At 44.1% G+C, this 24,463-nt stretch overlaps 1 protein-coding gene across 6 annotated transcripts in view; it reads left to right on the top strand.

Moving 5' to 3' along the window:
* Nucleotides 1–6,124: 6,124 nt before the first annotated feature.
* Nucleotides 6,125–24,463, top strand: part of LIN54 (lin-54 DREAM MuvB core complex component) — an 89,006-nt gene continuing 70,667 nt past the window's right edge. Inside the window, exon 1 of one of the 6 annotated variants that reach the window (XM_055384992.2) lies at nt 6,125–6,285. Coding sequence is in view for 1 of the 6 variants with exons in the window: in XM_019025334.4 (XP_018880879.1) it covers nt 6,998–7,019 (22 nt within the window). In the remaining 5 variants the exon portion in view is untranslated. Of the gene's footprint in view, nt 6,286–6,650; nt 7,020–8,296; nt 8,552–24,463 lie in introns of those variants that run through there. The other 5 variants (XM_004038899.5, XM_019025334.4, XM_019025335.4 and 2 more) reach the window with 5 other exon arrangements.

The following is a 24,463-nucleotide window of genomic DNA, read 5'->3' as shown; positions in this document are numbered from 1 at the left end:
TGCTTGTATTAGAGACATCTGGGATTTATGAAAAATGAACTCATGAACAAAGGACCTTCTGAATAATCTTTTGAAAACTAACTTATTTTAAGAAAATTTTATTAGTGTATACTGTGTACCTAACAGTATACCTGGCACATAATAGATACCCAGTAATACATTTTTATTTTTTTCTGTTGATTCTACCCTACTCATATCTCCATACTCCTGTCTTTTTTTTTTTTTTTTTTTTGAGACCGAGTTTTGCTCTTGTCGCCCAGGCTGGAGTGCAATGGCACCATCTCTGCTCACTGCAACCTCCACCTCCCGAGTTCAAGTGATTCTCCTGCCTCAGCCTCCCGAGTAGCTGGGATTACAGGCACGTGCCACCACGCCTGGCTAATGTTTGTATTTTTAGTAGAGATGGGGTTTTACCATGTTGGCTAGGCTCGTCTCGAACTCCTGACCTCAGGTGATCCACCCGCCTTGGCCTCCTGAAGTGCTGGGATTACAGGTGTGAGCCACTGTGCTCGGCCTCCTGTCTTTTTTAATATTAATATTTTCCTCAGAAACTTCCTGTGTTTGTTTTAAAAAGCTGTAATTTTTTTTTCTTGTTTATTGTCTGGCACATCTTCTAGAATTGTCCAATACTGTAGTAATTAGCACATGTGGCTATTTATTTTTTATAAAGACAGGGTCTCATTCTGTCATCCAGGCTGGAGTGCAATGGTGTGATCATGCCTCGCTGTAACCTTGAACTCCTGGGCTCAAGTGATCCTCTCACCTCAGCCTCCCAAGTAGCTAGGACTTTAGGCATGTGCCACCATGCCTGGCTAATTTTTTTATATCACTTTTTTTGTAGAGAGTGCTTCTCACTATGTTGCCCAGGCTGGTCTTGAACTCCTGGGCTCAAGTGATCCTCCAGCCTCAGCCTCCTAAAGTGCTGGGATTATGGACGTAAACCACCGCTCCAGCCACATGTGGCTATTTAAATTTAAATTAATGGCAATTAAAACGAAAAAGTCAGTTCCTTTAGCCATGCTAGCCACATTTCAGTTGCTTGATAGCCACATGTAGCTAGTGGCTACAGTATCAGATAGTGCAGAATAGTTCCACCATTGCAGAATGTTCCGTTGGACAGAATTGTGCTGTCTTGTTCACCACTTAATTTTTAGTTCCTTGCACAGATGTTGGGATCCAGTAGATAATCAACAAATATTTGCTGAATAAATGTTTTTAGTTCTTCTGGAAACACCATCATGCACATGCAAAGCACAGAGTTTCTTCTGAAATAGATGTTTGAATAGCAGAGATTTTTGGTGGTTTTTTTTTTTGTTTTTGACAGGGTCTCGCTGTTGCCCAGGCTGGAGTTCTGTGGTGCAATTATAGTTCACTGCAAACTTAAACTGCTAGGCTCAAGCAATCTTCTATCTTAGCCCCCAAGTAGCTGGGACTACAGGTATGTTTCACGATGGCCAACTAATTTTTAAATTTTTATTTTGTAAAGACGAGGTCTTGCTATGTTGACAAGGCTTTTTTTTTTTTTTTTTTTTTTGAGACAGGGTCTTACTCTGTTGCCCAGGCTGGAGTGCAGTGGTGGGATCTCGGCTCATTGCAACCTCTGCCTCTTGGGTTCAAGCGATTCTCCTGCCTCAGCCTCCCTAGTAGCTAGGATTACAGGCATGCACCACCACGCCTGGCTAATTTTTTGTATTTTTAGTAGAGACGGGGTTTCACCATGTTGGGCAGGCTGGTCTCGAATTCCTGACGTCACGTGATCCGTTTGCCTCGGCCTCCCAAAGTGCTGGGATTATAGGCATGAGCCACTGCATCTGACCTAAAATGATTTATTTGAAAAAGTAAGGCCGGTCGCAGTGGCTCACGCCTGTAATCCCAGCACTTTGGGAGGCCGAGGCGGACGGATCATGAGGTCAGAATATTAGAGACAATCCTGGCTAACACGGTGAAACCCCGTCCCTACTAAAAATACAAAAAATTAGCCGGATGTGGTGGCATGTGCTTGTAGTCCCAGCTACTTGGGAGGCTGAGGCAGGAGAATCGCTTGAACCCGGGAGGCGGAGGTTGCACTAAGCCAAGATTGAGCCACTGCACTCCAGCTTGGGCGACAGAGCAAGACTCTGTCTCAAAAAAAAAAAAAAAAAAAAAAAAAGTAAAAGATTAGATTAGATTCAGACTCTATTTAGTTTTGATTATTAACAGCTTTCAGACATTGGGTGCTTACTATATGCCAGGCACTGTTCTCAGTGTTTTACACATATTACCTCATTAATTTTCACAACAACCTTATGATGTATGCACTATTCTCAATTTACAGATAAGGACGCTGAGACATAAAGAGGAAAGTAACTTGTCCAAGTTCACAGAGCTATTATGTGGAGGGCCAGGATTTAAGCCCAGGCTGTCTGGCTCCAGGTGCCAAGCAATTTACTGTAGCACTTTGAACTCTTTATGAGTATCTTTAATAAGGGCATTTATTTATTGATTTATTGATTTATTTTTGAGACAGAGTCTCTCTCTGTCGCCCAGGCTGGAGTGCAGTGGCGTGATCTCGGCTCACTGCAAGCTCCACCTCCCGGGTTCATGCCATTCTCCTGCCTCAGCCTCCCGAGTAGCTGGGACTACAGGCGCCCGCCACCACACCCGGCTAATTTTGTATTTTTAGTAGACACGGGGTTTCACCGTGTTAGCCAGGATGTTCTCGATCTCCTGATCTCGTGATCCACCCTCCTCGGCCTCCCAAACTGCTGGGATTACAGGCGTGAGCCACTGCGCCCGGCCAATAAGGACTTTTAAAATGAACTCTTTATGAGGCCGGACGCGGTGGCTCACACCTGAAATCCTAGCACTTTGGGAGGCTGAGGAGGGTGGATCATGTGAGGTCAGGAGTTCGTGACCAACCTGGCCAACATGGTAAAACCCCATCTCTACTAAAAATATGAAAAAAAAAAAAATAGCTGGGCGTGATGGCCCCCGAGCCTGTAATCCCAGCTACCTGGCACTCTGCCTGAGGCAGGAGAATCACTTGAACCCGGGAGGCGAAAGTTGCAGTGGGCCGAGATCGAGGAACTGCCTTCCAGCCTGGCCAGAGCAAGACTCAAAAAACAAAACCAAACAAAAACAGGAAAAATAACTCTTTATGATTGTTTTTATTTTTATTTATTTTTATTTTTATTTTTAGACAGAATCTTGCTCTGTCCCAGGCTGGAGTGCAATGGTGTGATCTTAGCTCACTGCAACCTCTGCCTCCCGGATTCAAGCTATTCTCCTGCTTCAGCCTCCCGAGTAGCTGGGATTATAGGCGCCGGCCACCACACCTGGCTAATTTTTATATTTTTAGTGGAGATGGGGTTTCACCATGTTGGCCAGGCTGGTCTTGAACTCCTGACCTCGTGATCCACCTGCCTCGGCCTCTGAAAGTGTTGGGATTACAGGCGTGAGCCACCGCGCCTGGCCCCTATGATTATTATTTTTTTTTATTTTTTATTGTTTTGAGACGGGAGTCTCGCTCTGTCGCCCAGGCTAGAGTGCAGTGGCGTGATCTCGGCTCACTGCAACCTCCGCCTCCTGGGTTCAAGCAATTCTCCTGCCTCAGCCTCCTGAGTAGCTGGGACTACAAGCACATGCCACCACACCCAGCTAATTTTTGTATTTTTAGTAGAGACGGGGTTTCACTATGTTGGTCAGGCTGGTCTCGAACCCCTGACCTTGTGATCCACCCGCTTCGGCCTCCCAAAGGGCTGGAATTACAGGCATGAGCCACTGTGCCCGGCCTGATTATTTTTAATAAGGACCATTTAGTCTCCTTCTTCCTTTATATTATACCTCTTCTTTCATTTTTTATTTAACTTAGCTACGACACACTCAAAAATGGTAAATAGCTACTATATCCCTGCCTCCTTATTGAGTTTCTGATTTTAAGGTGAAAGCCTCTGCCATTTCACTGAAATGTATGGTGTTGTTCTCTGATGATTATCTTGATCCAATTAAGGAAACATTCTTTTATTTCTAGTTTACTAAGAATTTAAAAAATTCAGGGTGGTTATTGAATGTTATACAATGTATCTCTAGAGACTATCATTTGGTTTTTCTCCTTCAATCTAATAAATTACACTAGTAGATTTCTTAATGTTAAATCACTGTTTCTGTTAAACCATATACTTTGTCATGATGTAAATTCTTTTTACTACCACATTGCTGGAATTTGATAACATCTTTTTTTTTTTTTTTTTTTTTTTAGGAGTCTCACTCTGTTGCCCAGGCTGGAGTGCGGTAGTATGACCTCGGCTCAATGCAAACTCTGCCTCCCGGGTTCAAGTGATTCTCCTGCCTCAGCCTCCTGGGTAGCTGGGACTACAGGCGCATGCCACCACGCCCGGCTAATTTTTGTATTTTTAGTAGAGATAGTGTTTCACCATGTTGGCCAGGCTAGTCTCAAACTCCTGACCTCAGGTGATCCACCTCTCTCAGCCTCGCAAAGTGCCGGGATTACAGGTGTGAGCCACTGTGCCCGGTCTGATAACTTCTTAATTCTTTTTATTTAAAAAAATTTTTTTTGTAGAGATGAAATCTCACTACGTTGCCCAGGCTGGTCTCAAACTCCTGGTCTCAACCCATCCTCCTGCCTCAGTCTTCCAAAGTCCTGCGATTACAGGTGTGAGCCACAGCACCAATAACAACTAAATACTCAATTTTGCCTTCATAACAAAATCATAGCGAGAAAGGAAGTTTCCCTTCTTTTTTTTGGTTACTGTTTGTCTTGGGTTTTAGTATGAGAGTTATGCTGCCTTGTGGAATAAACTGGGAAAGGGTCTCCTTTTTTTGAGATATTTTGGTCTCTCTAAAATCTAGCCAGTTTTGGGTACCCCATCTCACTCTTTTTTTCCTTCCAGTGGTGCCCCAACAGCACCATCAATCATTTTACAATGAGGATTTCTCACACTAGCTCTCAAGGTTCCTCATAAAGTGGGCTCACAATGCCGATCTCCAACAAAGCCTTTGTGTCATTCAACTTTATCACATTACTTACACATGTCACAGACCTTCCCATTTTCAAGGCTTTGCTAATTTCATGACATTTGCCTTGTTAAATCCTGACTATTAGTGTTTGGGCTGGTACTGGGTGTTGATTATGGCACAAGGGAACTAACATTTCAGGCAGAGACTGTGTACCTGCTTAACACCCTTCATTTTATTTAACCATCAGAATCCTGGGAAGTTTTGTTATTTTTATTTGCTGGATAGGAAAATAAACGTTATACACTATACACTAATAAACGGAGGTGCCATTAAATACCAGTACTGCTTGATTCCAAAGTGACTGCTGCCTCCCCTACACTGTTTCACCTCCTCCATTGTATTCCCGAGGTAGTCTCTCATGCTGACCTGTATGTCCTCCGTACTCCATTAGCAAATTATACACTGTATCGCACCATCTTACATTTACACTCTTGTATTTTCTATTTTCGTATATGTAGTGCTTGTCGCACTCACAGCAGTTGATAATAATCTCTCAGAATAATTTTTTTTCCCCTCAGAATGATCTGTCAGCGTCTGTTCATCCGACTCCGTATTTGGATATCATATAAATCGCGGGAAAAAATAAAAGGTGATTAAATACAAATAATTTTGACTGTGTTAGTCTTAGCTGCGTGTTGCAAGAAATGCAAAACCTCTCTTTCAAAATAAGTTTAACTCTCAATGATCTCCCTGTGGCTTTTTAGCGACCCCTGCAAAACTAGTGCCTAAAAACACAGTGATTTGGCATTTGTGACTACTGATCACCTCCTCACTCAAGCACATCAAACAGCGGGATATCCTGGAAGTCGCACCTACAACCCGGACTTCTAACAAGGAAAGCTAGACGAACGGACGGTCTCTCCTAACCGCAGCGCGATGCGGGTCCTCCCCCCATCAGCTTCAGTCCGATGGAACATTCCGTGCGATCGCTTTGACCGGGCGCCACTCGGCGTCACGTAGAACTGGAGCGCCCTGGCGGAGCCCGGCGGAATGACGCGGGCTTGGGTTGCCAAGGGGAGGGACGAGGCGCCGCGGAAGAGGCGGAGCGAAGGAAGCCGGCCGTGGGGCGGGGTGCGGAGCGCAGGGGCGGGCAGAGGGGCGCGCGGGCGGGGAGGGCCCAGCGTATTATGGGATGCGGCGGTGGAATGGCGCTGGGCGCGTGATTTTGAACAAACCCTGGTCTGTGTCTCGGAGGCGCCGCCGCCGCCGCTGCTGCTGGGAGCCCAGGGAGCGCCGCGCGACCAGGAGGCGGCGGCGCCGCCGGCTTTGGTGAGTGTCAGCCCCCGGGATGGGGGCTCCTGGGCGGGCTGGCGGGAAGGGGGAACCGGCCCCCGCTGCGAGTGCCTGCGCGGGCGGAGAGCGCTGGACCGCTCCCTCCGGGAGCCCGGGCCGGTGGGCCTTGGCGGGGAGCGGGAACCCGCCAGCGGGGTCCGCCGCGCCCCTTCCCTGAAGCTGGGCTGCGGGGGGCGAAGGATCCTCGGGGCTCGGTCTCTTCCCGTCGGCTCCCGGGAGGGTGGCTGTCACCGGGCAGGGCCAGCGCTCGGCCAGCCGCCTGCCCACACTGCGCGACCCAACACGCCGGCCGTGGCGGCCCCAGGTTTCTGGGAACCGGTTTTGCTGCTGTGTCATTTTGTGCCAGTCCCTCCTCTCCCTACTGCCCGCCGCCGCGTTCTTCCTATGCCCCTTTGTACAGGCTCTTGTTCGTGCGTGTCCGTTTTCCTCGCGAAGCCCACCAGCCAAATGTCATAATGTTCCCGAGGTGCACGGGGGAAGGGAGCGGGCCGGGACTTAGCTTGGCCAGCAACGGTAAACAACCAAGCAGAGTGCGGATGGACGGGGCCGTCAGTGGGGAAATGAAGTTTAAAGATGAAGTAATTGAGAACACTTTATACTCTCAGCATCTGGTAGTCTGCATATAAAAACAGCAATTGGGGTGGGTGGTGGACAGCCCTTGTTGAAGGCTGAATCTACCGACTTTTATATGGAGTTGCCATTGAAACAAGGTAGGGAAATGAAATGACTTTCAACTTCAACTGCAACCTTTCTCTTCCTACACTAACTTGGACAGTAGAGTGGCCCTGTTCGCAGCCTTGAAATTCAGTTTGCCCAGAGCTTATGTTGTAGTTGAATGATACAGAATTCAGCTTTTGGATGGTTAACTCTTTCTGAAATTGACAAAGGCAGCCAGTTTCCTTTTTTTTTTTTTAATGCTGATCTCTTCAGAAGCCTTGCAGCTTATGTTTTGTTATTTTTTAAATGATTAAGAATTACCTCTGTTCTCTTTTGGTTACTTATTCAACTGACTGATGACAAGAGCTGGTAACTCTTACCTACCTAGTAGGTAGCTCTAGGATCTTGTTCTGAAGCAAGCTGTTTATTTTTACTGTACTGAACAAATATATCAGCAGCAGATGGTTTTTTTTTAATTTGATGACTTAGAACCTAAAAAAACATTTGGCAAATAATTTTAGCTAAGAGTTATATTTTCAATATTTTAGAAATCGATCATTCATGAATGTTTCTTCAATTAGTTCAATCATTTTAAATCTAGTTGCGCTTTGACGTCTTAAACCGATGACAGATTGGAAGTCACAGTGTTCATGGACAGAAATGACCAGATAAAATTAAGTTGGAGAGGAAGATAGCTCAGAACTTTATTTTTTTAAGTTAGATATTTTGACCACTTCATCTGCATGAGGATTGCTGCCTGTAATTGACAAAGGTGTCAAAGGTCGAACATGCATATGGAAATAGCTCATCCTGTCAAAGTAGTTCTGCGGGTGGGGTAAAATGTCAAAGTTGGTGAATGACATTAAAGGTCTTTCACAGTGTTTTTAGTGCCTGAGATAGCCACAGTGAATGAAACGCATTCCACCATCTCTCTCAAGTTGCTGCTCTGAAAATGAAAGAGTTTGGGTTCTTTATTGTCCTTATGCCACCCTCCGCATGGCTTTTGGTCTTGCAAACAAAAATATGCCGGACTTGGGACCCCGCAGGTGGCGCGACTTCCTTTGGCGTCCCTGCGGGGGCCCGTGCTCCGCCCGGGGGTGAAAGGTCTCGGCGTAGCCCGTGTGCACTTGCACGGCCCTTGTGCGTTTGAAGGTTGGCGGGGCGGCGGGAGGCTTCCCCGGATATGTGGGTGTGCGCCTCCCGGGAGGGGCGGGCGGGGAGGGGAGGAGGAGGAAGGGGGAGGTTACTGGTGGTGGCGGCGGCGGCGGCGGCCCGGGCTCCGGCTGTCGGGGAAGCTGCTGAGCTGTGATGGTGATGACGAGGTGAAAATGGCGGATCTTTCGAAATACAATCCCGGCCCCTGACATACCAGAGGCGGCGGCGACGGCGACGTCGCCACCCCGGCTCCCTTCTCGGTCCCCGGGTACCCTGGAGCGCTCCAGTTTGGACAAACTGGGAAAGGAAGCTGCTGGCCAGAGCTATCGTGCACGGGCAAAACAAGCCCCGCCGGGGCTCGGGATTGCCCAGGACCTTCTGGAGCCCCTACCTCGGAGCCCGAGAGAGGAGAAAGCGGCAGCCGCTGGAGGTAGACGAGGAGGGGGTACCCGAGGGCTTCTCTGTCCGGAGATCTCTTTATTTGGGGGGATGGGGGTGGGTGGGGAAAGAATTGCGCGGTGGATCAAGGAATGACTTGTCCGGAGTGCGAGGAATCAGTAGTCTCGTCATGACATCAACATTATTCTTTGAGTGTTAAGAGGGCTCCAGTTTGCTCTTATACCTAAGGCTGCTGCTGAGGCCTAGAGGAACCGCTAGCACTTATCATGATTTCCTGATTTAATTTTTAAAACGGCCACTCTGGCGGGTGTTGCTTTGATGGTGTTCAGCAGTTCTTGGGGTTGTACGTTTCTTTAGGGAGGCAGAGCATTGGCATTTTATCTGCATTTAAGATCTGTGTCTTAGATCCTAGTCTGTAACTTGTTGGGTTGTGGATGTTCACATTTTATAGAATAGGGACCAGTTTTGTAAGAATTAGAAAAAAAATTTTTAATGCTCTGTTATCCTTAGAGTAACTAACCTCTTTGCCCCTGCCATTTGGCATATAACAATTGAGATACTCTCAGTTATATTTTATACTCATGCTTTTCAGGGAAGTTCTTCTCTATACTCAACCCTCCTGCCCCCGCCAACCTAGTTCATGAATTCAGAGAGTAAAGTTATGAAAAATTTTGCTGTAGATTTTATAATGCAAATGAAATACAGCTCTAGGAGCTCTCTTTTGGTCCTGAGTTTTACCTTCATTGTTAAGAAGGAGAGTTGCGATGGGGTGATGCAAGCATTTGTTGTGAGTACATTAAGTTGGGAAAGATAAATTGAGACCTCTGTTATTTCTAAATGCTGGAGTGATTAGCCTAGCCCTTTGTTTAGAGAGCTGGATTGATTGACTATAACAGCCACTGTTTTATTAGGTTATCTGAAGACCCATGTAAGTTTTAGGTTATGCTGAAAGATCCCTAAGGAGTCTGTCTCCTTGCACACAACACTAGTGTTACAGAAAAGTTACATGTGAATCAAATTTTTAGGCTGGGCAAAAAAATTTTTATACATTAATTTGGACCCTATGCTTTTCCCCCAGCTTTTTGGGTCAATGACATTGAGTGTATAATGAACAGAAGGATTAGTATTGAGGAATGCCTATGGGTAATGTTTATGATTAGCCCTAAATTTCCTTATTCAAATTGTCTACAGAGAGTATATGTGATATTATTTCCTTATTCAAATTGTCTACAAAGAGTATATGTAACACACTGTGCCATAGTGTGTCATATATCACAAATTTTGTGGTTTACTTAGAGGGGAAATATTTTGTGTGAATAGGTGTGTATAGTTTGTAGGTCTGGCTTTCACTTACTAGAAGAATAAGAGACCCAAAAAATTTTTTAGGAGAAATACCTTAGAGGTACTCAGAAGGTTTAATGATGACGATAATGATTATTTTTTAAAAATAATTTGTCTGATGCTGTATTATTCAGTAGGTATTTGGTTTTGTCTTTTTAAAATTACAGTTTTTATGTTGCAGTTATTTGACCCATGCCTTATAGCTGCTGACTCAGTAGTAAGACTAAGAATTTTAAAAATAATTAAAATAGGGAGATTAAAAAGCTTTTTCATTGGCTTTCTTTTAATCACAGAGGGCTATTGTCTCTTTGTGATTCTTTGTGATTGTCTTTAAAGACCAGTTTTCAGATTGTCCTGGTTAGAACAATTGTGTATTAATAATTAAAAGTGTGTTAGAAATGAAGCAAGAATTATACCACCAGAGATAGTCCAGTGTTCATTTTTTGGGGGAAGAGTATTATAGATTTTCACTACTTTTTCTTTTTTTTTTTCGAGGCAGAGTTTCACTCTGTCGCCCAGGCTAGAGTGCAGTGGCGCAGGCTAGAGTGCAGTGGCACGATCTTGGCTCCCTGCAAGCTCCGCGTCCTGGGTTCACGCCATTCTCCTGCCTCAGCCCCCTGAGTAGCTGGGACTACAGGTGCCCGCCACCACGCCGGGCTAATTTTATTTGTATTTTTAGTAGAGATGGGGTTTCACCATGTTAGCCAGGAAGGTCTTGATCTCCTGACCTCGTGATCCACCCACCTTGGCCTCCCAAAGTGCTGGGATTACAGGCGTGAGCCACTGCGCCCGGCCGATTTTCACTACTTTTTCAAACATTTTTATTGGGTGTCTATTAGGTGTCATATAGTATGCTAGGGATAGTGGATAAAATAACCTCAATATCATTACCTCAGGGAACTTTCAATTTAAGAATCACTGGAGGTGAAGTTGGAAGGATCGATTCAGTGGGGTCTTGCTGCAGAAGGCCTTAAGAGTTACAGAAAATGTAACTTAATGTAGGATAATGACAATCTCAGAGATATACTTCAGAAGATAAACCCTGTACATGTAGCTTTTATGTAGAATGCATTGTAGGTGAGGGGAGATGGAGGTAAAAACACCATAGTAGGCTTCAGGAGTTGGAGATTTAGACACGTTTGGTTACAGGAGGATAGAGTCATGGTAAAGGTGTAATCTGCATGATATATGACAGATTAATATTTCTATGGAAAGAGAGATGTCAACGATAATACAATTGTAAGCCCTGGTGTTTGATAGAATTTTTTTTTTTTTTTTTTAAATGAGATGGGTTCTCACTCTGTCACCCAGGTTAGGGTGCAGTGGATCTCAGCTCACTGCAACCTCCGCCTCCCAGGCTCAAGTGATAATCCCACCTTAGCCTGGTGAGTAGCTGGGACCACAGGCTTGGGCCACCACGCTCGGTTAATTTTTTGTATTTTTGGTAGAGACAGGGTTTCACCGTGTTGGCCAGGCTGGTCTCAAACTCCTGAGCTCAGGCGATCTACCTGCCTCACCCTCCCAAAGTGTTGAGGTTACAGGCGTTAGCCACCACGCCTGGCCATTTAGTAAGTAGACTATTGAATGCCGTAAAACCACAGAGAAATCAGGAGGAGAAGCTAATTTAGATAAACAGGAAAATAACTTTGAGTTACAGCATACCTCATAACAATCTTCACAGTAACCCTGTAAGTAAATGAAGCTCAGAGATGTTATTATTGACTTGGATTACATGATAAGCAACTAGGAGAGCCATGATTTGGAAACAGGTCTTTTCTGATTTGAATCTCCATGTTTTTTCCATCATGTTAATCATAAGCATGAATAATATAAAGTTCCCTTTTTTATTTTTGTATATTTGTTCAGTTTTATAGGCTGGTTTATTCTCATTCTCGGGTACAATGCCTATCCCTTGGTACACAACCCTATTCATTGAGTATGTGAATAAGTGAATAGCATTTATTTGTTATTTCACTCAGTTATATAATTTCTTTTTATTTATTTATTTATTTTTATGTATTTATTTGTTTTTTGAGACGGAGTTTCACTCTGTTGCCCAGGCTGGAGTGTAATGGTGTGATCTCCGCTCACTGCAGCCTCCACCTCCCGGGTTCAGGCGATTCTCTTGCCTCGGCCTCTCGAGTAGCTGGGATTACAGGTGCCCGCCACCATGCCTGGCTACTTTTTGTATTTTTAGTAGAGACGGGGTTTGACCATGTTGGCCAGGCTGGTCTCGAACTCCTGACCTCAGGTTATCCACCAACCTCAGCCTCCCAAAGTGCTAGGATTACCGATGTGAGCCATCACGCCTGGCCCATTTCTTTTTATTATGTTGTTAATTCACACCCTTTGAAATACATTGTGAAATTCATGTAATTATCATGTAGCAAAGACTTTATGGAAAGTAAGTTACAAAGTTAAGGAAGCTCACCTAAATAGAATGGGAGTAGTGCAGCAGATACTTCATAATACATTTAAATATAAGTGGTAGAAGCTCAAATTTAAATACTATATACTTGAACATAGACTTTAAAGGTAGGTGACTAATTTGGAATTCACCTTTTTTTTTTCAGCTTTTATTTTAGATTCAAGGTGTACATGTGCAGGTTTGTTACCTGGGTATTATTGCATGATGCTGAGGTTTGGAGTATGAATGGTCCTGTCACCCAGGCACCGAGCATAGTATCCAATAGTTTTTCTTTTTTTCTTTTTCTTTTCTTTTTTTTTTTTTGAGACGGAGTCTCGCTCTGTCGCTCAGGCTGAAGTGCAGTGGTGCAATCTTGGCTCACTGCAACTTCTGCCTGCCAGGTCCAAGCGATTCTCCTGCCTCAGCCTCCTGAGTAGCTGGGACTACAGGCGCATGCCACCATGTCCGGCTAATTTTTTGTATTTTTAGTTCAGATGGGGTTTCACCGTGTTAGCCAGGATGATACTGCTCTCCGGACCTCATGGTCCGCCCGCCTCAGCCTCCCAAAGTCCTGGGATTACAGGTGTGAGCCACTGCACCCAGCCAATAGTTTTTCAACCATTGATCCCCTCCCTACGTCCCCAGTAGTCCCCAGTTTCCATTGTTGCCATCTTTATGTTCATAAGTACCCAGTGTTTAGCTCCCACTTATAAGTGAGAATATGCGGTATTTAGTTTTCTGTTTCTGTGTTAATTTGCTTAGGATAATGGCCTCCAGCTGCATCCATGTGGCTTCAAAGGACACGGTTTCTTTCTTTTTTATGGCTACGTAGTATTTCATAGTGTATATGTACCACATTTTCCTTATCCAATTACCATTGATGGGCACCCAGCTTGTTTCCATGTCTTTGCTCTTGTGAGTAGTGCTGCGATGACCATGTGGGTGCATGTGTCTTTCTGGCATAAACATTTGTTTTCTTTTAGATATGTACCCAGTAATGTGATTGCTGGGTCAAATGGTCAAATTCTTTTAGAAATCACTAAGATGCTTTCTACAGCTGAACTAATTTACATTTTCACCAACAGTGTATAAGTGTTCCCACGGCCTCGCCAGCATCTATTTTTTGACTTTTTTTTTTTTTTTTTCTGAGATGGAGTCTTGCTCTGTCACCAAGGCTAGAGTGCAGTGGCATGATCTTGGCTCACTGCAACCTCTGCCTCCCGTGTTCAAGTGATTCTCATAGCTCAGCCTCCTAACTGGGACTACAGGTGCGCTCCACCATGCCCAGCTAATTTTTGTAGAGATGGGCTTTCCCCATGTTGGCCAGGCTGTTCTGGAACTCCTGGCCTCAAGTGATCCGCCTGCCTTAGTCCTCCAAAGTGTTGGGATTACAGGCGTGAGCCACCATGCCCAGCCCCTGTTTTTTGATTTTTTAATAATAGCAATTTACAGTTCCCTTTTAAAGGAAAAAAAAATTGTGAATCTCCAGTTTTGTCCTAACTTATTTTATTAAGATATTTACTTTCTAAGATAGATATAAATATAAAACCAAGTATAAATCAAAAGTAAATTTATAGGCCAGGTGCGGTGGCTCATGCCTGTAATCCTAGCACTTCGAGAGGCCAAGGTGGGTGGATCACCTGAGGTCAGGAGTTGGAGACCAGCCTGCCCAACATGGCAAAACATCATCTCTACTAAAAAATACAAACATGAACCGGGCATGGTGGTGGGTGCCTGTAATGCCAGCTACTTAGGAGGCTGAGGCAGGAGAATCGTTTGAACCTGGGAGGCAGAGGTTGCAGAGAGCTGAGATCGCGCCACTGCACTCCAGCCTGGGCGACAGAGCCAGATTCTGTCTCAAAAACAAACAAATAAAAAATAAATTTATAAATCTAATGTAAACAAAACTGTAAAACCAATGTAAAAAAAATTAAACTTAGGGTGATGGATGATGTTGTTTTGCTTAAACAATCTTTGGGTCAGGCACAGTGGCTCACACCTGTAATCCCAGCACCTTGGGAGGCCAAGGTGGCAGGATAGCTTGAGTCCATGAGTGCAAGACCAGCCTGGGCAACGTAGCAAGACCATGTCTCTACAACAAATACAAAGAAAATTGGCCAGAGTGTGATGGCTTGTGCTCGTTCTGTAGTCCCCGCTACTTGGGAGGCTGAGGTGGGAGGATCACTTGAGCCCAGGTGTCCAAGGCTGCAGTGAGCCATGATCTTGGCATTGCACTCTAGCCTGACGACAGAGCAAGACACTGTCTCAAAACAAAACAAAAATGTATTTCTTTCCATAGTGAATATACTAGGGTCTGTCCTAGCGCAGATGTGCAGTTTTCTTTTTCTTTCTTTCTTTCTTTTTTTTTTTTTTTTTTTTTTTTTTTTTTGCGACGGAGTCTCACTCTGTCACCCAGGCTGGAGTACAGTGGCGCGATCTTGGCTCACTGCAACCTCCGCCTCCCAGGTTCAAGCGATTTTCCTGCCTCAGCCTCCCAGGTAGCTGGGACTACAGGTGCCCACCACCACTCCCAGCTAATTTTTTTGGTATTTTTAGTAGAGACGGGGTGTCACTGTATTGGCCAGGCTGGTCTCAAACTCCTGACCTCGCAATCTGTCCACCTCAGCCTCTGAAAATGCTGGGATTGCAGGCATGAGCCACTGTACCCGGCCTGTTTTCTACATACTCTATATCCTATGATGACTCAATTTCTACACCACTCTTCTGTGTTTGAATGCTGCAAGTCTTTCCTTCTTAAATCTCAGGTTAAGTGGTTTGGCTTTTATTTGGCATAAATATGTCATTTATTTTATAAGTCCACTTTGTGCCTTTTTCTTTAGCTCATCTGAATTCTTGTACATTGATTTTGGATGTGATGTGGTTATTCAGATGATCCAGAATGTACTTTATAAAAATACTATTGAAATGAAAATACAAACGTTTCTTTTTTAAAAAAAATTTAGGTCGAGTGCAGTAGCTCATGCCTGTAATTCCAGCACTCTGTGAGGCCGAGGTGGGTGGATGGCTTGAGCTCAGGAGTTTGAGACTAGCCTGGGCAACATGGCGAGACCCCGTCTCTAGAAAAACTAGACAAATTAGCTAGTCATGGTGGTGCACACCTGTAGTCCCAGCTACTTCAGAGGCTGAGGTGGGAGGATCACTTGAGCCCCCAGGTGGAGGTTGCTGTGAGCCAAGATTGCGCCACTGCATTCCAGCCTGGGCAACAGAGTGAGACTCTGTCTCAAAAAAAAATTTATTGTTTTAATTTGTTTTTTTCATGGAACACTTCACAAATTTGCATGTTGTCCTTGTGCAGGGGCCATACCAGTCTTCTCTGGGAAATACAAACCTTTCAAAACTTCATCAGAACTCATGGCTTATAGTCTACTGCTCCCAGTTTAGTTTGAGAAATATAGTTCTATAACTGGTTTTTTAGTTGTTGATGTTTTATTTTAGAAATAAAAGCTAAAATCTGGCCGGGCGAGGTGGCTTACACCTGTAATCCCAGCACTTTGGGAGACCGAGCTGGGCGGATCAATTGAGGTCAGGGGTTCAAGGCCAGCGTGGCCAACATGGTGAAACCCTGTGTCTACTAAAAATACAAAAAATAAGCCAAGCGTGGTGGCACACGTCTGTAATCCCAGCTACTCAGGAGGCTGAGGCGGGAGAATCACTTGAACTTGGGAGGTGGAGGTTGCAGTGAGTGGAGATCACGCCACTGCACTCCAACCTGGGTGACAGAGCAAGACTCCATCTCACACTCACAAAAAAAAGCTAAAATCTAAGTGGTATAGTTAACCAGTTAATGCTGGTAGTAAGCTCTAGGTACAAAAAATACAGTTGACCCTTGAACAATGTGGGGATTAGGGACACCAACCCCAAGCAGTCATATCCACATATGCATATAATGTTTGAATCCCCAAAAACTTAACTACTAATAGCCTATTGTTGACCAGAAGCCTTACGGATAACATACATAGTTGATTAACACATATTTTGTATATTTATTACATATCATATTCTTACAATAAAGTATGCTAGAGAAAAAATGTTATTACGAAAACTGTAAGGAAGAGAAAATATAGTTACTGTTCATGAACTGAAGTGGATCATCATAAAGGTCCTCATCCTTGTCTTCATGTTGAGTAGGCTGAGGAAGAGCAGCGGTAGGTCTTGCTCTCTGGAGTGGCAGAGGCAGAAGGGGTGGAGGAGGTAGATGAGGAGACAGGAGAGGTGGGCACACTTGATGTAACTTTATGGAAATACATTGTAATTTCTGTCTAACTTTTTTTTTCCCCTCCCTCCCTCCCTCCTTCCCTCCTCCCTCCTTCCTCCTTCCCTTCCCTCCTCCCTCCCTCCCTCCTTTCTATCCCTGCTTCCTTCCCTCCTTCCTTCCTTCCTTCCTCACCCTCGCTTTTTTTTTTAGAGGTGAGGTCTCACTATGTTGCTGGTCTTGAACTCCGCCTGGGCTTAGGCGATCCTTATGCCTCAGTCTCCCAAGTAGCTGGGATTAAAGGCATGCACCACTATGCTTGATTTCTCTAAAAATATTTCTCTGTGGTAGCAAGCTTTTTTTCACCGTTTGCTTTAGCTTCATTGTGTGTATCGTAGAAGGGTCCATGTCATAAAAAATGTCAAAAGCAGACTTGAATAATGCCGATAGTCTACTGTCAATTCGTTTTCTGTGCTTCTTCTACATCTTCTTTCTCATTATCTGGCACTAGTTCGGAAGCACTCATCTCCATCAAGTTGTCCCCTGTTAATTCCTGTGGTATGGTATCTGTTAGCTCTTGAATTTCTCCAAGATCCTTTTCTTTCTTTCTTTCTTTCTTTCTTTCTTTCTTTCTTTCTTTCTTTCTTTCTTTCCTTTCTTTCCTTTCTTTCCTTTCTTGACAGAGTCTTGCTCTGTCGCCCAGGCTGGAGTGCAGTGGCGTGATCTTCGCTCACTGCAAGCTCTGCCCCCCGGGTTCATGCCATTCTCCTGCCTCAGCCTCCCCGGTAGCTGGGACAACAGGCGCCCGCCACCACGCCCAGCTAATGTTTTTTGTATTTTTAGTAGAGACGGGGTTTCACCATGTTTGCCAGGATGCTCTTGATCTCCTGACCTCGTGATCTGCCTGCCTCGGCCTCCCAAGGTGCTGGGATTACAGGCGTGAGCCACTGCGCCTGGCTTCTTTTTCTTTTCTTTTTGACAGGATTTCACTCCTGCTCAGGCTGGAGTGCGGTGGTGTGATCATAGCTCACCGCATCCTTGACCTCCTGGGCTCAAGTGATCCTTCCACCTGAGCCTCCTGAGTAGCTGGGACTACGGGTGCACACCACCACACCTGGCTAACTTTTAAATTTTTTGTAGAGATGGGATCTCACTAGGTTGCCCAGGTTACTCTCAAACTGTGGGGCTCAAGTGATCCCCTCACCTTGGCCTCCCAAAGTGTTGGGATTACAGTCATGAGCCACTGTGCCTTACCCAAGATGCATATCTTGAAACCTTCACCTCCCACCATTTTTGTCATATCCACAATTTATTTCATGATTTTCTTCATTGGTTATGTCATAAATCCTATGAAATCATGCACAATGTCTAGGCACAGTTTTCTCTGTAAGAATTTATTGCTTTTGGGCTGGGCTTGGTGGCTCATGCCTGTAATCCCAGCACTTTGGGAGGCCAAGGTGGGCAGATCACCTGAGGTTAGGAGTTTGAGACCAGCCTGGACAACATGGCAGAACCCCATCTCTACTAAAAATACAAAAATTAGCTGGGCGTGGTGGCGCGTGCCTTTGATCCCAGCTATTTGGGAGGCTGAGGCAGGAGAATTGCTTGAACCTGGGAGGCAGAGGTTGCAGTGAGCCGAGATCAAGATTGCGCCACTGCACTTCACCCTGGGGGACAAAGTGAGACTCTATCTCCAAAAAAAAAAAAAAAAAAAGAATTTATTGCTTTGGGCTTGATGGCTTTCATGGCTTTGTCTGTAACAATGATGGCATCTTCAGTGGTGTAATCCTTTCTGATTTTCATGATGTTCTCTCAACGGGGTTCTCTTCCATAGACTTGATGTTCATTCCATAGAGTACCATGTATAATGAGCCTTAAAGGGCTTTTAAAGGCCAAATTAAAGATGCTGTATTTGGGGGCAAGTAGACCATGTTGATGCCTTCAGTGTTGAAAACACGGGGTTCTGAGTGGCTGGGAGCATTGTCCAATATCAAAGGAATTTTAAAAGGCAGTTCCTTACTGTCAAGGTACTTCATGTCTTCAAGGACAAAACGCTGATGGACCCAATCCAGAAAAAGAGTTCTCATTGTCCAGGCCTTCTTGTTATACATTTGGAAGAGTGGCAGCTGGTGTTTATCCTTTCCCTTCAAGGCTCAGGGTTTAGCAGCTTTGTAGATAAGGGCAGTTCTGATCATAAACCCAATTACATTTGCACAAAACAATAGAGTTAGCCTATCCCTTCATGCCTTAAAAATTCTGGTGCTCCCTTTTGTGCCTCACTAATAAATGTCTTTTATGGCATTCTTTTCCAGAATAAGGCACTTTCATCTGCATTGAAAGCCTGTTTGGGCTGGGCATGGTGGCTCGTACCTGTAATCCCAGCACTTTGGAGAGCTGAGGCAGGAGGATCACTTGAGCCCAGGAGTTCGAGACCAGCCTGGGCAACGTAATGAGACCCTATCTCTATAAAAATTTTAAAAATTTAGCCAGGTGTGGTGGCATGCGTCTGTGGTCCCAGCTATTCAGGAGGCTAAGGTGTGAGGATCACTTGAGCCCAGGAGGTCGAGGCTGCAGTGAGCTCTGATTATGCTACTGCACTTCAGTCTGGGTGACAGAGTGAGACCCTGTCTCAAGAAACAACAAAACAAAAAACCTGTTTGGGCAGATATCCATTCTCCTCAATGATTTTCTTAATGGCACCTGGGAATTCTTGGTCACTGGAAGCTGCTTCTCCTGTTTTCTTGACTTTTTTTTTTTTTTTTTTTTTGAGACAGAGTCTCGCCCTGTCACCTAGGCTGGAGTGCAGTGGTGCGATCTCAGCTCACTGTAGCCTCCGCCTCCCGGGTTCAAGCTATTGTCCCACCTCTGCCTCCCAAGTAGCTGGGACCACAGGCGTGTACCACCGTGCACAGCTAATTTTTGTATTTTTTGGTAGAGACAGGGTTTCACCATATTGGCCAGGCTGGTCTTAAACTCCTGACCTCAAGTGATCTGCCTGCCTCAGCCTCCCAAAGTGCTGGGATTATAGGCATGAGCCACATCCCAGCACTTTGGCCACACCTGGCCAAAGGCTGCATTTTCAATATTAGACAAAAAAATATTTTGCTAAAAGTTCAAGGTTTTCGTATCTGCTGGTGTAACTGCAGTGATGGCTTAACAAATTTCTTTTTTTATAATGGTCTTTACACTGGATTCATTTATCTTGAAATGTTGGGCAACTTCAGCTGTAGACCTCAATCTACAGTACTTATCAAGCTGTTAAACTTTTACTTGTAATGTCATACTTTTCTCTGCTTCTTGGGAGCACTTCTAGCATCACTAGTGGCACTTCATATGGGTCTCCTAGTGTTATTCAAGTTTTACAGTATTGCATTAAACATAATGAAAAATATGGGAGATCACCTTTTACTGCAATACACAATTTACTGGAAGGAGGAACTGCTCATGTGGAAACAGACAATTAGTGGCAACACTTGAGCTCACAGCAGTAGCAACAGGAGGTGGCTACAATATTATTACAATAGTATAGTATGTACTACAGTTACTTTTTTGTGGTTTTGATTTAATAGTGCATCTTTGTTTACATTTCTCTCCACTGCAAATGATATAATTTGTTTGTGTGGATAAGTTTTTATACATTGTAACTTTTTATAATTTATATATTTTATGGTAGTAAATTATAAAACACAATGTTTACATATGTTTCATACGTTCATGACATATCAAACTTTTTCTTAAATTTTTTTGATATTTCTAGGTGGTGACATGGTTCATCAGTGAGTTTTTTCAAATTGCCACAAATTTCCAAAAAATATTTAATATATTTATCGAAAAAAATGCGTGTAAGTGGACCCTGTTCAAAGGTCAACACTCAGATTCTTTCTTTCTTTCTCTTTCTTTTTCTTTCTCTGTTTCTGTCTCTTCTTTCTCTCTTCTCTTTCTCTCTTTTCTTTCCCTCCCTCCCTTCCTTCCTTTCTTTCTTTCTTTTCTTTCTCTGACGGAGTCTCGCACTGTCGCCCGAGTTGGAGTGCAATGCTGCTATCTCGGCTTACTGCAACCTCCACCTCCTGGGTTCAAGCAATTCTTCTGCCTCAGCCTCCTGAGTAGCCAGGACTACAGGCATGAAGCACCATGCCCGGCTAATTTTTGTAGTTTTAGTAGAGACGGGGTTTCACTATGTTGACCAGGCCGTTCTTGAACTCCCGACCTCGTGATCTGTCCGCCTTAGCCTCCCAAAGTGCTGGGATTACAGGCATGAGCCACTGCACCTGTCCCAGATTATTTATTTTTAAATATCTCAAAAATTACTTGCTCATCTGTAATGTGGTGGTATATCAGTAGTTTATGTACAAGAATGAAAACAGCTGTTCACCTAGATTTTTCTCCTTCTGCAACTAGAAAAGAACAGTGCTTCTGCAATAGTAGTGTATAAAATGTAAAAGCATAGAGTATTTGTCATTTAGTATATATATACGTGTATATATGTATACGTGTGTGTATATATATTATATATATATTATTATATATATTATTATTATTTTTTTTTTGAGATGGAGTTTCACTCTTCTTGCCCAGGCTAGAGTGCAGTGGCGCAGTCTTGGTTCACTGCAACCTCTGCCTCCTGAGTTCAAGTGATTCTCCTGCCTCAGCCTCTCAAGTAGCTGGGATTATAGGAGCGCACCACCATGCCCGGCTAATTTTTTTGTATTTTTGCAGAGACAGGGTTTCACCATGTTGGCCAAGCTGGTCTCAAACTCCTGACCTCAGGTGATCTGCCCTCCTTGGCCTCCCAAAGTGCTGGGATTACATTATTTTTTATTTTGTATTGAATTCACTTCTTTTTCATTGTCACCATCCTAAATCATATCTAGCATTTATCTGTATCTTGAACTAATTACTACAATAGCCTTCCAAATGGTCTCCCTGCCTCCAAAATCCTCAGATGAGGTTAATCCTCCCAAAATATAACTGTGATCATGTTAGTCTTCTATTTATTTCTAGGCTCTTTGAGGGCAAGGTCTTTGATTAATTTCCCATAATCCCCTCCTCAAAGTTAGGAAGCAAGAAGTATTTTATTAATTAAATGACTGATAAAAAGTATAAGCTAGTTAGAAACTAATAGAACCTTGTAGATTTAAAGATGGAATGTAATTGCAGAGGATATTGGTTAAAAGCTAAATTTGAGTATTAAAAACTTATTTGAAAGGAGTTTCTCAGCTTGTTAGTGTGCCTTATGACGATACGGGTTTATTTTATTTAAAGTGTTGTGAAGTCCAAGAGCGTTATATAAACCTATCCTACTCAAATTGACAAAAGTTATTTTCAAAGTCCAATGTAAATAATTCTACAGTTTAGGTGACACTCCTTCTCTATGATTACTTTATTCATTGTTCAGATTTATACAAAGTAAATATTATTTGCCAGCTCTGTTATAGGCACAGGGGATGGGGGTTCAGTAGTGATGAAGACAAATATGTTCCTGTCTTTGTGTGGCTTTGCATTCTAAAGAAGTTGAGGAGGGACAATAAAAGTATAAAGAAATAAACAAGATACTTCTGATTGTGATAGATGCTGTGATGGAAATGCCAGGGTAATGGGATAGAGTACCTGGGCCAGTGGAGATGAGGATGGCGGTCCTATTTTAGATATTTTTTTTTTCCCTAATACATTAAGACAAATGTACAAATCAGACTTTTCTAAATGGGTGACTGTTTAACTCTCACTGGACTTAAACCATTTAACCATTCAACTGTGTTGGGAGAAAGCTCATTTTATTGGCTTCTAGAACATACTTTGCCTTTAGAACTTTTATTTTATGAACTAAAAATACTGGAAGAGGCTGGGTGTGGTGGCTCAAGCCTGTAATTCCAGCACTTTGGGAGGCTGAGATGGGTGGATCATGAGGTCAAGAGTTCGAGACCAGCCTGGCCAACATGGTGAAACCCCATCTCTACTAAAAATACAAAAATTAGCCAGGCATGGTGGCGCATGCTCGTAGTCCCAGATACTTGGGAGGCTGAGACAGGAGAATCTCTTGAACCCGGGAGGCAGAGGTTGCAGTGAGCTGAGATCATGCCACTGCATTCCAGCCTGGGCGACAGAGTGAGACTCTGTCTCAAAAAATAAATAAATAAATATTGGAAGCATAGGGGAATGCACTGTATGTTCTGGATTCTTTCTCTACCGTACCTTCACAGGTAACGCCTTCTACAGGTGAGGTGAACTAAAGCTTCTCAGCTCTTTTAGCCTATGAAGAGCCTCTCTTTTCTTGGAGTGGCCTTCAACATAGTGACGATGAGGTTGCATGTGCTAGTACATGGCTTCCATTCCTAAGAGAGAAAATAGCATGATGGATCATGTAACTGTGTGGACAAACCCTTTCCTGCCATGCTCAGTCCTTTTGAAACTTACTTTCTTTTTTTTTTTTGAGATGGAGTTTTGCTCATGATTTCGGCTCACCGCAACCTCCGCCTCCCGGGTTCAAGTGATTCTCCTGCCTCAGCCTCCCGAATAGCTGGGATTACAGGCATGAGCCACCACGCCCAGCTAATTTTGTATTTTTAGTAGAGACGGGGTTTCTCCATGTTGCTCAGGCTGGTCTTGAACTCCTGACCTCAGGTGATCCACCCACCTTGGCCTCCCAAAGTGCTGGGATTACAGGTGTGAGCCACCGTGCCTGGTCCTGAAACTTTCTTTTAGCATAGGCCACCATGCCCTGCATGTGACCCTGATTGAAACAAACAGGGAGGCCAGGAGTAGAGGCTGACGCCTGTAATCCCAGCACTTTGGGAGACCGAGGCGGGTGGGTGGATCACGAGGTCAGGACATGTAGACCAGCCTGGCTAACATGGTAAAACCCTGTCTTTACTAAAAATACAAAAAATTAGCCGGGTGTGGTGGCATGCACCTGTAGTCCCAGCTACTTGGGAGGCAGAGGCAGGAGAATTGCTTGAACCCTGGAGGCAGAGGTTGCAGTGAGCTGAGATTGTGCCACTACACTCCAGCCTGGGTGACAGAGCGAGACTGCATCCCCCCCCGCCCCCAAAAAAAAAAAGAGATAAGGATGTATAATCATAAGACAGTCATCTATATTCTGTTCTGTGGTTTATGAGCTGTCCTGGCTCTGGAATAGTCTCTGTCTATTACATAGACTCTGGCCAAACCAATCAGACCTTTTTTTAAAAAAAAATTAAATTTAAATTTAAAATAAATTAAAATTAAATTAAATTACTTTTTTTCCCCCAGAGACAGGATCTTACCCAGTCACCCAGGCCAGAGTGCAGTGGCACTATCATACCTCACTGCAGCTTCAAACTTCTGAGATTACACTTTCCTCCTGTCTCAGCCTCCCGAGTAGCTAGGACTTTAGACATGCCCTGCCACGCCTGGCTAATTTTTAAAAATTATTTTTTTGTAGAGAAGAAGGTCTTACCATGTTGTGCCCAGGCTGGTCTCCAACTCCTGGACTTAAGCAGTCCTCTTGCCTTGGCCTCCCAGAGTGTTGGGATTACAGGTGTGAGCCACTGAACCTGGCCCAGACCTTTTCTTGTTAGAAGTTTGGACTTTGCTCCTAGTTCAAAGGGAGAGTCCCACTCCTATAATTCTCAGTCTCTTTTAACAGGACAGGTAAAAATGTATGTTCTTCTGATAACAGAACTTCAAAATATATGAAGCAAAAATGTGCAGAAGGGGAGACGTAGACAAATCCACCACCATATTTGGGGATTTTAACACCCTAAAAATTTATTAAGGATATCAAAGATCTGAATAACTCTATCAACCAGCTTTTGCTAACTGACATAAATAGAATACTACCCTCAGCAACTATTAAAAAAAGTGTTCTTGGCTGGGCAAGGTGGCTCATGCCTGTAATCCCAGCACTTCGGGAGGCCAAGGAGGGCGGATTGCCTAAGGTCAGGAGTTCGAGACCAGTCTGGCCAACATGGTGAAACCCTGTCTCTACTAAAAATACAAAAAAATTA

Source organism: Gorilla gorilla, chromosome 3 (genome assembly GCF_029281585.2).
Source record: "Gorilla gorilla gorilla isolate KB3781 chromosome 3, NHGRI_mGorGor1-v2.1_pri, whole genome shotgun sequence".
Classification (NCBI taxonomy): domain Eukaryota; kingdom Metazoa; phylum Chordata; class Mammalia; order Primates; family Hominidae; genus Gorilla; species Gorilla gorilla.
The sequence above is the reverse complement of the archived record's forward strand: the minus strand, read 5'-3'. Positions and strand labels throughout refer to the sequence as shown.